Here is a 17,112-nt window from a genome sequence, read left to right as displayed (position 1 = left end):
AATTTCATTTCAATAAGTTTACTCAGGGTACAAATGATAGTAACCAATGAATAAAAATAATACCAAAAAAGAAATATAAAATAAGTATAAGGTATAATAAAAAATCACAGCTGTCAAATTAAAAGACATTACTTCTCTCCTTTATAAGAACCTAATTTTGATTTTGAATTGAATAATACTTGAAAGTAATTATTGTGTCCGATATTTATGACAATGAGATTTTGTTTATTGTACTATGAAATAGAGAGTGGTGGGAGAATTAGACCAGGGTCCACACTGAAGATTGGCTTTGGCTTTGTCAAGACTTCTCTCTGCAGACGGATCTTTTTACCTGGAAAAATAACAATCATACAATTATTAGAATTAGATTTTGACTGATAATTTTCTAGTTATTGACGTTATCAAAAATATCGAAAAATCGTTACATCTCGAAAACTAAGGCTGATATAAGATAATTTTATAATTATTATTTAACGAAAATCCCAAATAAATGCTGCAAATCACCCCGAAGACCTCTGCTACTGCAGACATTAACAACAGGGTTAACAGCTAGATGGAAAGTACTTCGGGGTGATTTGCAGCATTTATTTGGGATTTTCGTTAAATAATAATTATATTATTAATTAGCATTTGACTAAATGCATTCTCTATTTAATTCTATCTGTAACTGGTTGGCCGCTGTGGCTTCGTATAAAATGAGCGCTGCTATCCAGAGATTGTCAGTTTGGTGTAAGGGTAAGCATTCCTGACTAGCAATTGGGAGGTACCGGGTTCGATTCCCGGGCTGGCAACTAATTTTTGGATAGTAGTTCTCATCGAATTTCCATCTAGCTGTTAACCCTGTTGTCAATGTCTGTAGTAGCAGAGGTCTTCGGGGTGATTTGCAGCATTTATTTGGGATTTTCGTTAAATAATAATTATATATTAATTAGCATTTGACTAAATGCATTCTCTATTTAATTCCATCTGTAAGATAATTTTACTGGACACTTATTGTTTCAAATATCTAGGTGAAATCATAACCTACAATCTCAATGAGAATCGAACGTGGGACAGTAGACTGAATAAGTTGAGAAGAGCACAGTATGCCACAAAGAACACTTACAACAAGAAATCACTATCAATAGCCACAAAATTGAAGTATTACAAGACAGTCACTCAACCGGTAATAACTTACGCAAGTGAAACCATCTTTAAAACTACCAATACCATCGCAATAGACAAATACTAAAATCGAAAGAAGAATCATCAGAACTGTATTAACAAGAACTATCAAGTAGATGGACCCTGGAGATTAGCTTCCAACGAAACTGTTTACAAAGAAATGAACCTGTCACAAGTACAATAAAAAAAAGCGAATATCTTTCTTCGGTCACCTGATTAGAGCTTCGGAGGACAGACTAAGCAGAAGAATTATTGAAAAGTTGTGGAAAAGTAAAACAAATATAAAATGGATTGACGAACTCAAGGAGGATATGAGAGAGTTGAATATAACATTCGAAGATTTGAAGAACAAGTCGGACAACATCAGAATCCTGAAGGACAAACAGACCAGACTGCAGATCAAAGTCAGACACAGAATGGGAAGAGTGATTTCGGACGAGGAAAGGAAATTAATTTCTGAACGAATGAAGAAATACTGGGCTGAGAGAGGACGGAGTAAAGGTGGAAGATACTGACTACAGTGGTCCAATGAAGGCCATAAAATTATAATAATAATAATAATATACTTGACTTAAGCTGTTATGGCATGAATTGTTTTTCCAATGTTAGAAATGATGCTCTAGAATCAGATTCAACTAAAACCTCAAAATGTGAAAAAAAATGACTTAAGCCCTTTTGGAATCCACCTCTTCAATTATATTGAATCATAAGTCATGCAGGAGTAAAAAAATTAACAAAAATTTTGTTTGTTTCATTTTAATTGACTTAGAAAATGACATGCATTGGTTAGCATTACAATAATTGAACAGAACATTTATAAAATGTAAAGGAACCAAAAGTTATTCACTATTGAAAATAGAATATAATACAATATTCCTCATAGGGAAATATTTCAAATTTTAGAAAACAACCATCTTAAGATATTTATCAGAAATAAGATTGTAAATGGCAGTCATTACAAAGATAATTTTATCTTTTCCTTTAATGATCTTATAATAATAACCTTTCGAGGTTGAGTGGTAGAGAGGAATAAAAGTCCTAACTCCGCCTGATAAAGAATTTTTAAATTTCATTTCAATAAGTTTACTCAGGGTACAAATGATAGTAACCAATGAATAAAAATAATACCAAAAAAGAAATATAAAATAAGTATAAGGTATAATAAAAAATCACAGCTGTCAAATTAAAAGACATTACTTCTCTCCTTTATAAGAACCTAATTTTGATTTTGAATTGAATAATACTTGAAAGTAATTATTGTGTCCGATATTTATGACAATGAGATTTTGTTTATTGTACTATGAAATAGAGAGTGGTGGGAGAATTAGACCAGGGTCCACACTGAAGATTGGCTTTGGCTTTGTCAAGACTTCTCTCTGCAGACGGATCTTTTTACCTGGAAAAATAACAATCATACAATTATTAGAATTAGATTTTGACTGATAATTTTCTAGTTATTGACGTTATCAAAAATATCGAAAAATCGTTACATCTCGAAAACTAAGGCTGATATAAGATAATTTTATAATTATTATTTAACGAAAATCCCAAATAAATGCTGCAAATCACCCCGAAGACCTCTGCTACTGCAGACATTAACAACAGGGTTAACAGCTAGATGGAAAGTACTTCGGGGTGATTTGCAGCATTTATTTGGGATTTTCGTTAAATAATAATTATATTATTAATTAGCATTTGACTAAATGCATTCTCTATTTAATTCTATCTGTAACTGGTTGGCCGCTGTGGCTTCGTATAAAATGAGCGCTGCTATCCAGAGATTGTCAGTTTGGTGTAAGGGTAAGCATTCCTGACTAGCAATTGGGAGGTACCGGGTTCGATTCCCGGGCTGGCAACTAATTTTTGGATAGTAGTTCTCATCGAATTTCCATCTAGCTGTTAACCCTGTTGTCAATGTCTGTAGTAGCAGAGGTCTTCGGGGTGATTTGCAGCATTTATTTGGGATCTTCGTTAAATAATAATTATATATTAATTAGCATTTGACTAAATGCATTCTCTATTTAATTCCATCTGTAAGATAATTTTACTGGACACTTATTGTTGCAAATTTCATGTAGGATCTATGGTCTTTGGATGTTACACCTTTTGTGGGACATCTGTATAATGGGTTAATTTAACTTACTTGGAGCGGCACACAGCTGAGCCATGACCTGGGCGTGGGCAGTTGACCGGTCACCTTCCATTCATCGGTCTCTGGGTCATAGCACTCAATAGAGTCATGGTAGCGATCCCACCCTTCCTCACCACCCAGTACGTAGATTTTGCCGTCCATTACCGCCACACCTATTCAACAATTTACAACACTATCATCAAAGATCTTGGGAATCTATCGAAACTCTCAAAGTTATTTATATGTATAATAGATATCTAATAAAGTATTCTAATAGGGTTACTTGGAATTTTTCAATTAATATAGAAATAGCTACAAAGTACCCTTTCTTCAAACTTTTTTACATAAACACTACTACTTTTAGCTTCCAAGCCATTTTAAGGGCCGGTTTTCAATCTCGGGATTTAGCTAAGTTCTAGACTTTAGACAGCTGGAGTCAGAAAATTGGCTTTCCGAAACGGGGCGTAGTCGCAGTCACAGCAAAATGATCTTTATTTTCTCATTTCTATAATTGGAAGCGTTTTCCCTTGACGAAATAAACATTCTTAAATAATTCAAAATAGCTGAAACTTTACACTATTTTCTCTTTATTTTATTTTGTGTTCAATGTTCTATAGTGTGGTCCACGTTATAATGGCAGTGAATAAAGATAGAAGAATAGCGATGCCGATTCTCTGCATCAACTAATTATATTTCTACACTGTCAAAAACATAATTGTCATCGTTGTGGACCTAGAAAAGGATAGTACCACAGTCTTTGTCGAATGATAGACAAGGATAGCAAAACCAAAGTTGATCAAATACTGTCATTATAACGTGGACCTCACTATAGTTATTTAATTTGATTTAGTTATTTAAATTTAATTTAAACTTGACTCCAGCTGTTGAAAGTCTAGAACTTAGCTAAATCCCGAATTCGGAAACCGGCCCTAAGGCCCATTTGCACAACAGCCGGTTAAATTTTAACTGTGATTAATTTCACGAGAACCAATCACAGAAGGCGTTTTTGAAAAGACGGCTTCTCTGATTAGTTCTCGTGGAATTAATCAAGGTTAAAATTTAACCTGCTGTTGTGCAACCGGCACTTAATGTTTTTTTTTCAAAATAGAAAGGAACATTTTTTTCAAAATAAAAATTACACTTGAAAATCGTTTGAAAGCTGAAACTAGTAGTATTTATGTAGAAAAGTTAAAAAAGGGTTCTATTTAGTTATTCCTATATTAATTATTAATTGATTAATAATATCATTTGAGTTTTACATTGATTTGAAAAATGCTCTTAAGGAGTGGGTCAATGTTCAGCTTTCGGTTACCACTAATCAGCTGACAATGGTAGAAACATTTGAAAGCCATGAAACTCCATTAAGACTTGACCGTTCTTTTCACTATGAAATACAATGGCATTGGGTCGATTGAATAAAAACTAGGATCTAGAGACTAGCAACTAGTCATTAGTTCTAGCTATACAAATAAGAATTATACAACTGACTCGAATCCTAGCACTTACTTGAAGAAAATGTCTTCGAGTTAGCAATTGATCAATCGACAATGTGTTTGTGTTGGGCTTAGCCCAAACGACCGAATACATGCTCTGAACAAAGATTAGTAAACATCTGGATAAAGCCAGTTTGAAAGCTCCAAAGCCATGAGAACTAACGGTAAATTCATACAGTTTTGGAGACATAATTTATCATGCTTCTCATAATGTTTCTTCTCTATTTGCTTTGTGCTCCAGAATTCGTACTCTAGCTCCAACATAACTATAGCCTACCTGTTTGATCTAACCCTAGCCTTACATGAAAGTCGACCTACACTGAAAGCTTATTATCGACCTGACCGTTCTGTTCATACCCTCAGCCTATTATGACAAATTGCTGAAGTTAAAAACTTCCAACTAGTTATATGTTATTTCATAGCGCATTTTACATAAGATTTGAGCATTTTATTACGTCATAAAAATAACATTAGTATTTTCAATAACAAATGGAGTGTGTACTTTGGCCATCTTTATCTCAGAATGAACTATTATTGAACCTATGTTTATAAAACCTTCTGTCAATATTTTGATTTAATAAAAACATCTCAAACAGTATTGGTAACTGAATGAGAAACATTCAGCAGAATTCAACATTTAACGAGGAAAATAATTGGTAGAATATCTATAAAAAATAGTATGAAACATACCTGGCCTGTATCTGCGTTCAAACATAGTAGCCTTGAACTCCCACGTGTTTGTTTGAACGTTGTAGCATTCCACCCGATTTGTATTTTCTGTTGAAGCGTGCCAACCTCCTGAACAATAAACAAAGTAAACAAAAATGAAAACAGAGAAATATTGAATAGAAGTGAATAACACTCAATATACTCATATTGTCCAAGCACACATGGATCTACCACCAAAATCCTTCACACTGAAACAAGGAATTTGTATACTCCACTCTTGAATATTCTGATATCTGACAATGACTGCAGCTCGGTAGGTAAATCGTCATACAACTTTTTCTCATACAACTGCAATCGGTGTTGTCTCAAAGACAACCTCTGGTATTATAAGTGTGGATATCAGCAATTGTATTTAGATTGGATAAAAGCTTCTGAGTGAAAATTAACAGTTTGTAGATACAAATAAATCGATGGTACTGTTATTTTTATTTACTCTTATGGCTTTTATCGGCAGAGAGATCCTTTCGGATGTTCTGCCTTGCCGTATTACCCAATGGTAATATAAGTACTGTAAGTACTGTAAGTATGGTACTGTAAGTATATTTAAGTAAAAAAAACTGTATCTTTTGTACTGTAGTTCAGTATTGCAGTTTAGGAAAAATGTTGTATATAATTCGAGCGTGAAACTTCTTTATTGTTTCCGCAGAATGATCGCGCTCCACTGCGTGTAGCGCGATAGCTGTTTTGCTCAAGCAGTACAGTCGCGTACAATACACTCTAAGGCTGGTCACACACCGATTAGTCAAGACAAGACTAGGCACGTTTAGTCACAATATTTCACATGACGCAACACACACTGATTAGTCATTGCAATTTGACATAACTCTACAAGCAACCATGTGAAGTATTGTGACTAAACGTGTCTGATCATGTCTTGTATTTTCTTGACTAACTGGTGTGCGCCTAGTCTAAGGCTGGTCACATACCGATAAGTCAAGACAAGACTAGTCACGTTTAGTCACAATACTTCACATAGTTGCTTATGACGCAACTCATACTGATTAGTCATTGCAATATTAGACATGTCTTCATAAGCAACTATGTGAAGTAGTGAATGAACGTGTCTGATCATGTCTTGTCTTGTCTTGACTAACCGGTGTGCGCCTAGCCTTAGGCCCGTATGCAGATACTCGGTTCAAACGGAGAAATGTCAGCTATTCGTTTAATACCCGTATGAAACACATTATGATAAATTCAACTATATCTACAAGTAAACATGGTTTAGCGTTAAACGTAGTGTTAGCATATGGCCCTAAATACATAGCTAGCTAATAAGCGAGTGTTGGTAGAGCCTACCTAGAATGTAAATAATGCCGTTGAGCACACATGTGGCGGCTCCACTGCGCGGAATCAGCATCGGAGACAGCTCAGTCCAGACATTGGCCCGTGGATCGTAGCGCTGCACCAGAGCTATGCCGTCACCGTCTTCCAGCACGGCTCCGCCTGAAAAGAACAACCGACCTGTCAACCAATCAAACCACTTCAAATTACAACCACTACAACCACAAATAATAACGCATGCAAACCAAATCATTAGTGAATGAATCAGTTAAATCACAAAAATAATAGCAAGTGCAAACAAAATCAACAGTGAATGTATGTATGAATGAATAATTTAAATCACGAGTAATAATGAGTACAAACAAAATCGACAGTGAATGAATGAATTATTTAAATCATAAATGCGTACAAACTAAATCATTAGTGAATGAATGAATCAGTTGAAACACAAATAACAACAAGTGCAATCAAAATCAGCAGTAAATCATCAGTATGAATGAATTATCCTAATTATCTGAATCATATATAAATATCAGGGGACCGATAGATAGATAAATAGATAGATTAAATAGCATCCACTGCCACCTAAAACAGGGGGATCAGGAACTTGTCAAAAACTCTAAATGGTCCAAGAAAAAAAAGACACAGCCCACAGTAACAAATACACAAGACAGGAAAAGAAGGCATTATACCATTCATGTGGAGTAATATTGAATGTACCGAGCTTCGCTCTGGAGTGCAAAATCAATTACGAAAGAGGAGATTATAATATATTTATAGTTTATCCAGAAGGGTTCTATCTAATCACTGTGGATTGAGATTGAGATTCCCAGTGGAATGCAAAAATCTCTCTCACAAATGTCCAACGGATCTCGAAAACGGCTCTAACGATTTTCACAAAATTTGGAATATAGTAGGTTTATGATATAAAAATTCTATTCCATTAGGTCTCATCCCTGGGAAGCCTCGCTGAAAGCCAAAAAAGTAAAATAATTATTCATCCTTGGAAAAACAGCTGATAATTTCGTCATCTGTTGATAATGGAAGTGAGTGAGCGAGTGCATGTGTGTGGAACTGAGACAAAATTATGACTCTGCTGTTGAACTATTGCAATCATTCAATCAGGTATTTAGTGCCGGTTGCACAAAAGCCGGTTAAATTTTAATCCTGATTAATTTCACGTGAACAAAATCAAAGACGGTTTGTCTGATTGGTTCTCCTGGAATTAATCAGGATTAAAATTTATCGGCTTTTGTGCAACCGGCACTAAATACCTGATTGAATGATTGCAATAGTTCAACAGCAGAGTCATAATTTTGTCTCAGTTCCACACACATGCACTCGCTCACTCACTTCCATTATCGACAGACGACGAAATTATCAGCTGTTTGTCCAAAGATGAATTATTATCCTATTTTTGTCCTTCAGCTAGTTTTCCCAGGGATGAGACCTAATGGAATCAAATTTTCATATCATAAACCTACTATGTTCTAAATTTCGTGAAAATCGTTAGAGCCGTTATCGAGATCCGTTGGACATACATAAATAAATATAAATAATACATAAATTGTTCGTTTAATATAATAGGATAACGAGTGCAAGCAAAATCACCAGTGAATGGATGAATAAATTATTTAAATAATAAATATTTACGAAAAATGTATAAATAAGAAAGAATTGGCTTAGTTACTCACTCCTGTGTATACGGGATAGGAAATACATGTATGACGCATCATCAAGTCTGATCTACTCAACTGATCAACTTGAAATTTTGCATGAAGATTCTCAATTTACCGAGAATGGTTATTGACCGAACGTAGTGAGGTCTATGTTTTAACTCGGATTTTCTTTTGTCTGCCTGTACGTAACGCATTTACGGCCAAACTCGTTGATAGAATTCTATGAGATTTGGCAGGAATATTTCTTTTTCAACGGCGCGTCGATGTATACTCAAGGTTTTTTGAAATTTTTCATTTTAAGGATACTATGAAAAGAAAGGAATTCCGATATCACTATAAATATATCATCTACTCTGAAGATAGGATTAATCAGACTATAAAATTATTCATAATCAATCAGCTGACAAGTGGATTATATTCATTGCATGCATTACACAGAGTCTGGAGAATCCGTGTCTATTTCTATATGGTTTCAATATTTTGTTTTGTTGTCATGGTATTACTATGCGTGCCCATCAGTATAAATTAATATTCTCACATTTAAAAAAATAATAATATTAATAGGTGATAAAAATTAATTAAATAAACTGCTGAAGAAATTATAATATTTTTGAATGGAAAAAAATAATTTTCAAATATTTGAGGAATATTTTCATCAGATGGATTGATTATCACGGAACTGCATGAATTATCATATGGAGTAAAAATTCAATCGTGAACTGAGTTTGTTAACATTTCAAACAGGTGACATCAGATACTTGTGGATAAGAAAACTGCGTGAGGTCTACTGTTCACAGAACTACTGGTAGGTCTATTTTCATTTTTGTTTATCCAATAATTTTAATAATTGAAACAAATTTATTCAATTTGTGATACAAAGTTTACATAGGATAAAAGCCTAATCACATCGATTTTCTATTGTAAATTATTAAAGTTGTTAATACTTTCAATATCAGCATGAAACTATAAAACTAAATCCAATCTATGTGCTTTAAATAGACCTTGCTGAGCACGGGTTGTCTACAAGTTAATTATATTGTACTGTATATTGCTTGGTTTTCATTTTTAGTTTTGAAAATGAATTGTTGGTATGAGGAGAGGCTAACCCGTGACGTAGAGCATTCCTTCATGAGAAATTACAGCTGGGCTTGTGATGGCCATCTTCATGGGCTCGATCATTGTCCACGCGTTGACGCTTGGGTCGTAGCGCTCCACAGAGTCCAGTCTGTAGGCCCCCTCCCAACCTCCAACCGCATACACGAAGCCATCTAGCATCGCCAAACCTACAACAATTCATAAAATATTATTTATTTAATCATTCAGAATTACACAACTTACAGAAAGTGCCACAGACTTATAAGCCCGAAACGGTTTCAATTCTAATTCATACAACAGTCCAAATGTAGCTAGGTAATCTTACGTAAATTTAGTAGCTTAATTCCCACAGTATTGTATTAGGTCCTGTTACTTCAAATGTCACATTCAATCTGTTTACCGTGGTTAAAATAATTCGTAAATTTCAGTGATTCCCACAGCGTTTGCTTTGAAAATTTCACTACAAATTTCACTTTTCATCGGTTTTCCGTAGTTAAGAAGATGGGAGGGTCTCAGTTCGTCGAGATCTCAGTTCATCAAGTGCCCATTTTATCAAGTTTTGAGATAATAAATGAAGGTTAAGAAGGGACAGGTTAGGGTTTAAAAAAAAGTTAGATGTCTTTATAAATATTACTGAATTCATAATCTATAATACCGGGTGATTACAAATGAAATAGACAGTTTGAATAGCTTGTAGAGAATTTATTATTTTGAAAGTTTAGATCATTACTTACATGATTACATAGAAGAATTCTTGAAGTTTTTATTGAAAATTTGCAGATGTTCAATGTGTGCACCATTTGCAACACGACAGATATCAACACGGTAGTCAAATTCTGAAGAATCACGACAGATATCAACACGGTAGTCAAATTCTGAAGCATCTCACGGTTAACTGTAGCAAGAGCATTTGTGATTCGTTGTTTAAGATCATCGATATCAACAGGAAGCGGTGGTACGAAAACTCTGTCTTTTACATAGCCCCACAAGAAAAAGTCGCAGGGCGTTAGGTCCGGACTACGAGGTGGCCACGGCTGAAACACAACGTTTTCCTCACTTGCACGGCCGATCCATCGTCTAGGAAGATGTTCATCCAGATACCCTCTGACGTCTGAGTATCAGTGAGGCGGAGCTCTATCTTGTACAAAAATGAAGTTACAACTATCTTCATGGAGTTGAGGCATTAACCATTCGGTTAACATGTCCAGATAAATTCTTCCGGTTACTGATGGTTCTTGGAAGAAGAAAGGCCCGTAAAACTTTTCACAAGATAAAGCGCAAAACACGTTCACTTTAGGAGAATCGCGTATATGCTGTACAGTCTCTCTTGGGTTTTCTGTTCCCCATACTCGTACATTATGTCTGTTAACTTTTCCACTAATGTGAAAAGTGCATTCATCACTGAAAATTAGGCGATTAAACAATGTGTCGTCATTTTCAAGACAATGTTGCATCTCTTGACAATCATTTTTACGTACAACTTTATCATTGTCATTTAAACTTTGTACTAACTGCAATTTATAAGGTGTCATTTTCAAACGTTTCCGCAGAATTTTCCACACAGTAGGTTGAGGAATTTGCAATTCTAAACTCGCTTATCTAGTCGATTTTCCTGGACTTCGTACAAAAACATCACGAACACTATCAATTTTTCTTCTGTAACAGAAGGTCTTCCAGTACTCTTCTTCTTACACACACATCCACTGCTTTCAAAACGTTCATACCAGTCATAAATTGATTGCCTTGTTGGTGGTGGTTTACCGTATTTTGTTCTGAAATGACGCTGCACAACAGTAACAGAGTTTGTTTTGGCTAATTCAAGAACACAATAAGCTTTCTCCACTTGAGTAGCGGCCATATTGCTAAACTAAACTGGCTGTTGTAACACGAAGCAGCCAACAATAGCCAGCAACAGTTCTACCAACATAAACTTTAAGAAATTCCCTACAAACCTATATCACTTACTATGTTGAAATACACCAGTTTAATTTTGTACAGGCTATTGAAGTTGTCTATTTCATTTGTAATCACCCGGTATAATGAAGGAAAGAATTGGCTTATACACGGATAGGAAATTCAAGAATGACGCATCATCACGTCTGAACTACTCAACTGATCAGCTTGAAATAATATTTTGCATATCGATTCTTAATTTGCCAAAGGTGGTTATAGGCCTTTTTCAATTCTTCAAGATTTCAGTAGGCCTACGTCAAGTTTTCAGTTTGTCAAGTTTTTACTTAGACCCTTGCGGAGCACGGGCTACCTGCTAGTCAACAATGAAATTACTATAGGCTGTGAAAACATCAGATTGCAGCATTGCGCCAATAGAAATTATTCCCTATAAGCGATTCCTTGTGAATTAATCAGAAAATAGCAATGCAATAGTTTGCTTGATTAAATTGTTTGCGACATAATTGAATGGTTATACATTATTTATTTATTTTACATTGAATAGTAAATACAATAGTGGTATTACAATAGTAGTACAATTATTAGTGGATCTTAGGGCCGGTTGCGGAGCTCGGGATTTAGCTAAGTTCTAGACTTTATTCGGCTTTAAACTCTGGAGTCAGAAAATTGGCTTTCCGAGTCAGAGCGTTAACGTAGTCGAAGACTCAAATAGACCCTGGAGTTAAGAGATCACGTTAGACCCTGGAGTTTATAATTTCGCTTTCTAAGTGAAGGGCTTATAAGTCCAGAACTTGAATTAGATTCTCGCCTCTTTCGGAGTCGAGGATTTATCAAAAATCGTTAAGTCCAGAACTTAAAACAGCGTGATTTTAAACCCTCGACTGGGGTAGGGTTTAAATTTAAGTTCTAGACTTAACTGAGCAAACACAATTCAGTTATTGTTTTGGTGTAGATGAATGGACAAATAAATAAATGTCTTGGAATACCTAAATTATTTGAATTAGTCCATCTAAATTCATAATTTATAGTTTGCAAGTTTTTTTTGGTATAAAGTTCTTCATAATAATTATGCTTAAAAAACTAACCTTATTTTACGACTGTATGACATAACCTAGAAATGTTCAAGGAAAATAATACAAAGATTGCCTTGGAATGGCCATCATCACATCTCCCAATGTGAATATTATTAATCAATGGCATATTCAACATAATAATAATAATAATAATAAGCAGCTATATTCAAATGATATTGGCATGTCTTTCGGGTTGGACAAGTGTGCAGTAACTCATCTCCTGAAAGGAAGGTTACAGGGCCTGGTGCAGGAAATGGAGCTTATTGATGGAAGCATAATAAGAGCCCTGAGAGCTGGAGAGTCATACCAGTATCTGGGATTTGATCAGAATCAAGCTCAGGATACTGTAAAAATAAAGATGGCTCTCTGCAGTGAGTATAAGAGGAGAATCAGGAGGCTCTGGTCATCTGAGTTATCTGGCAAGAATAAAGTTGAAGCCACCAACATGCTCGCTGTGCCAGTTCTCACCTACTCTTTTGGAGTGGTTAAGTGGAATCGGAATGAGCTCCAGGACCTGGACAGGGAAACCCGAAAAAGGATGCACATGGAGAGAAGTTTACATCCCCGCTCTTCTGTTGCCCGAATATACCTGCCAAGGCATGAAGGGGGCAGCGGTCTACTTGGTTTGGAGAATCTGCACAACAGGTGCACAACAGGGTGGCCTTACAGTTTGCCTGCAGCATACAAAGATGCTCTGATTCCCTTATGCAGCTGGTTCATGACCATGAAGTTGCAGGGGTTGGGGCCTTCCTATATAAGGCAGCACAGCATGCGGCAGATACCCTTGGTCTCGATTTTCGTTCTGATCGGGAGGAGGAGCATGAGCCTAATCAGCTCAGGGCTAGAATAAAGACTGCTGAGTCCAGACTCCTGTTGCAGCAACATAAGGACAAGTCCTTGCATGGTGTTTTCTACAGGCATGTTGAGGAGCAAGGCTTGTCCAAGCCACTGAAGTCTTTTGCTTTTCTGAAGTCAGCAGCCCTGAAGTCTGAGACTGGCATGGTTTCATACTGGCATGTCAAGATGGTGTCATCAACACATTGTCATACCGCAGCAGAGTAATGCACATGGATGTTGCTGATATCAGTTGCAGGGTGTGTCATAGAGCACCAGAGACGATCATGCACATCCTGTCTACTTGTTCTGTGCATGCAACTGCAGGCTACATCCATCAACATAATGCTGCTCTGCGAGTGCTCTATTACCATCTTAGACACTCATATGGTATCGACAAAACACCAGTGCTGCCTTATGCCCCAGGGGAGATTGAATCTGTTGTGGGGAATGAGAGGTGCCGAATTTATTGGAATTACTCATTCTCTACCACCAGGCTTTTAAGAGCCACAAAGCCTGATGTTGTCCTCCTTGACATCACTTCGAAGACAATGTATGTCATTGAGTTTTCAGCACCAGCTAGGGATAACATTGTCACCAAAGAGGAGGAAAAACAGACGAAATATCATGACCTACTAATGGAGCTTCGCAGGCTAAACCCAGGCTACTCTGTGAGAATGGTGGTGTTGATTGTAGGTGTACTGGGAGGCATGAGACCTTCATTTTTGGCCAACCTTAGAACGATTCTAGCCTGTGAGAGACCTGCTGCTGTCCTTGCAGGTCAGATTCAGAAGGCTGTCATTCTTGGTTCATTACGTCTACTCAGAGCAAACGATTTAATGGTAACGGACCAAGTATGATTGTTTACCACATGGACATGTGGAGCAGTCACTCTGGAAAAATCGCTTGTCACTCTTCCTTGGGGGTCGGAGCCCAGGGAAAGGGTGGTCAAGCAAAACCTCAAACAGGGAAAAAAAAAAATAACAATAATAAAATATTATTCCAGTTTTTTTTCAAAACATACTAAAATGTTTATTCCAAAATCAATGGCAAGGATCAATGATAAATAATAGCATAACATAAAATGAAATGCTTATTTTTTTATTCATATTTCAAAAGGTTAGGTTTGCTTTGAATTTATAGATCCTCACAATACAAAGAAATCAAAACGTATTTTCACAAAATAATTGTCACAAAACAGTTTGGAGAGCATTTGAATTATCTCGCTGCAATCAGCCGTTTTGCTATAGGCCTAATGCCAACAATATAACAGCAAAATATTGAGAATTTCCCTCATGTTTGCTGCCTTAAAGTCCTGGACTCGAATAAGTCGAGAACTCTATAGATCCCGGAGTTTAGAACATAAACCCGTGACTCAGAAAGTTGATTTAAACCCGAGAGCTTATTTCAGTCCTGGACTCTGTAAGTCCAGAACTTATAGATCCCGAGCTCGGAAACCGGTCCTTGGTGACCTTGGTAAATTTACTATTTACAATTCAATGGCATGTTTGATTGTATACAACGTAATAGTTTACAACTACATGTATTTTATAATTGATAATATAATATAAAAGTGTAGTGATGTCTACGTTATGATGGCTGTGAAAAAATATAGGAGAACAGCGTTGCAGATTCTCTGCCTTGCCACTGCCTTCTGTAGATCAATTATATTTTAGAACAATTAAAAATCAATTATATCTTATTTGCCAAGAAAATATATTATTCAATAATTGAATAATGCATTTTTATAATTGAAATTGAATACTTTGTCAAGTATTATTAAACAATTATATTCCTACATTGTTGAAAAACGATCTAGACATATCACGGAGGTAGAAAAGGATAGCGCTATCTACTTTGTCGAATGATAGACAAGGATAGCAACACCAATGTTAATCAAATACTGCCGTTATAACGTGGACCTCACTATAGGTGATTAGTATTGTTGACTGTACCGAGTTCCGAGCGAGGAACCAACATGGATGCCATTTCTTGCCAGTAGTCGAGGATTGGGTCGTAGCGCCACACAGACTGCGAAGCACTCCCATCAGGGAACTCCCCACCAGCTAAGTACAGGTGTTCTTGCCCGACGCCACCAGACCGTGTTTACTGCAAACCATTCAAACAAGTATTATTAATAGATCCAACAAATTAGAAACAGTAATTTCATAATTAATAAAACCTCATTATGAATAAACAATAATCTCAATAGATTTTTCATTCAGATTAGATAAGATAAGATATCCATTTATTCAACACAGTGCTAAGTTACATTGGTGTTTATGTAGTATATATCATACAGTACAATATAATAAACTTTTTGTGTAGTTGAGAAGTTGATATTGTGGTAATAATTCATATTGAATGAAAAAGACTGATAGATCAATAAATCAGTTTTTTGACAATTTCTCAGTCTTTTTCATTCAATATAATAAACAGTTGAACATCGTCAAAGGAATATAATCTAGAATAAGTTATTGAAAAAACCCTCACATCAATGAAATATAAAATTACAGAAGAAAATTAAACCGAGATAATTAAAACGATGTGCATATACTAGTATTTATACAACTTGTAAGTGCCAATATGTACTAAGGATTACAGAAATCGTTAACTCTATTCTATAGTAAGCCTTTGCAGCAAGAAAGCTGTTTAAACTCTTTTTGAATAAGCTTACGCTCCTTGACTTGGACTTCAACTCGGCAGGCAATTTATTATATAACTTAGCACCAATGTAATAGAAGGAATTTTCTCTTATAGTTTTAACCGATACTGTTTTATAGCAAGTCTGTTTCTACTTCTAGTGTTATAATTGTGTACTTCTGCATTTGTGACCAGTTTCGAGATATGGTTGTGGGTGAAAATTAATAATTTGTTTATGTAAATAAAAGGCGATTTTGAGAAGACGGCTTCTCTGATTGGCCCTCGTGGAATTAATCACGATTAAAATTTTTGTGCAACCGGCCATTACTAGATTCACATTCCCTTGCCACATCGTTAGTCAATCGAATGATATTCCATTTTAATCTTTTTTCTTCTAGTGTATACTATACTTGTATTGTGACTAATAATCAATTTTTCTCTACCCACTTTCTCTTACTAAATACATATAAAATACAGTGAGACTCTTGCTAGAACTCTTTCTGCCAATGATTGATTATTATGTACAATTATTAAGTGAAGGTTACTAAAAATCTAGATTTCATTCATTCATTCTCTTTCACATTTAATTACTGCTCCGCTTTTTCACTTGAAACCACTTGCATTACAACACTAATATAATAGGCAATAAAGGATAAACAATAAAAGTTACCTAACAGCAAACGGCAGACAGGCGATGGGCTTCCATGTGTTTGTTTTGGTACAATAGCATTCAACTGAACGTAAAACTACTTTGTCGTCTTCTCCACCCACTGCTACAATAACCTGCAATTCAAAAGAAATTTTAATCGAAATTTCTACATTCATCAACGTATTGTTAATCAGTATTAAATGAAAATCCAAAGTTAAATTCAATTTGTCATTAATCTCTATCTGTAAACAATACTTTTGTTAAAGAAGTTACAAATATAAATCCCTAAAACTAAATACAAACCGATCTCGGATACAACCACCCTTGTAGAGAGGCATTCCGATCACTATCCCTACTAACAGTACCCTCTATTTACATTTTCAGGCTGATTGTGCATTCTGTTCAAAATACAACGAATTTCCGAATTAGA

At 35.6% G+C, this 17,112-nt stretch overlaps 1 protein-coding gene across 1 annotated transcript in view; it reads right to left on the bottom strand.

Moving 5' to 3' along the window:
* Positions 1–1,904: 1,904 nt before the first annotated feature.
* Positions 1,905–17,112, bottom strand: part of LOC111048771 (kelch-like protein 12) — a 30,390-nt gene continuing 15,182 nt past the window's right edge. The window contains 8 exon segments of the mRNA XM_039428966.1: positions 1,905–2,560; positions 3,308–3,468; positions 5,479–5,586; positions 6,814–6,960; positions 9,584–9,760; positions 15,346–15,465; positions 15,468–15,499; positions 16,704–16,816. Coding sequence (XP_039284900.1) covers positions 2,528–2,560; positions 3,308–3,468; positions 5,479–5,586; positions 6,814–6,960; positions 9,584–9,760; positions 15,346–15,465; positions 15,468–15,499; positions 16,704–16,816 — 891 coding nt within the window. The 3' untranslated portion in view covers positions 1,905–2,527.

Source organism: Nilaparvata lugens, chromosome 5, assembly GCF_014356525.2.
Source record: "Nilaparvata lugens isolate BPH chromosome 5, ASM1435652v1, whole genome shotgun sequence".
NCBI lineage: Eukaryota > Metazoa > Arthropoda > Insecta > Hemiptera > Delphacidae > Nilaparvata > Nilaparvata lugens.
This window is presented reverse-complemented; position numbering and strand designations above follow the sequence as displayed.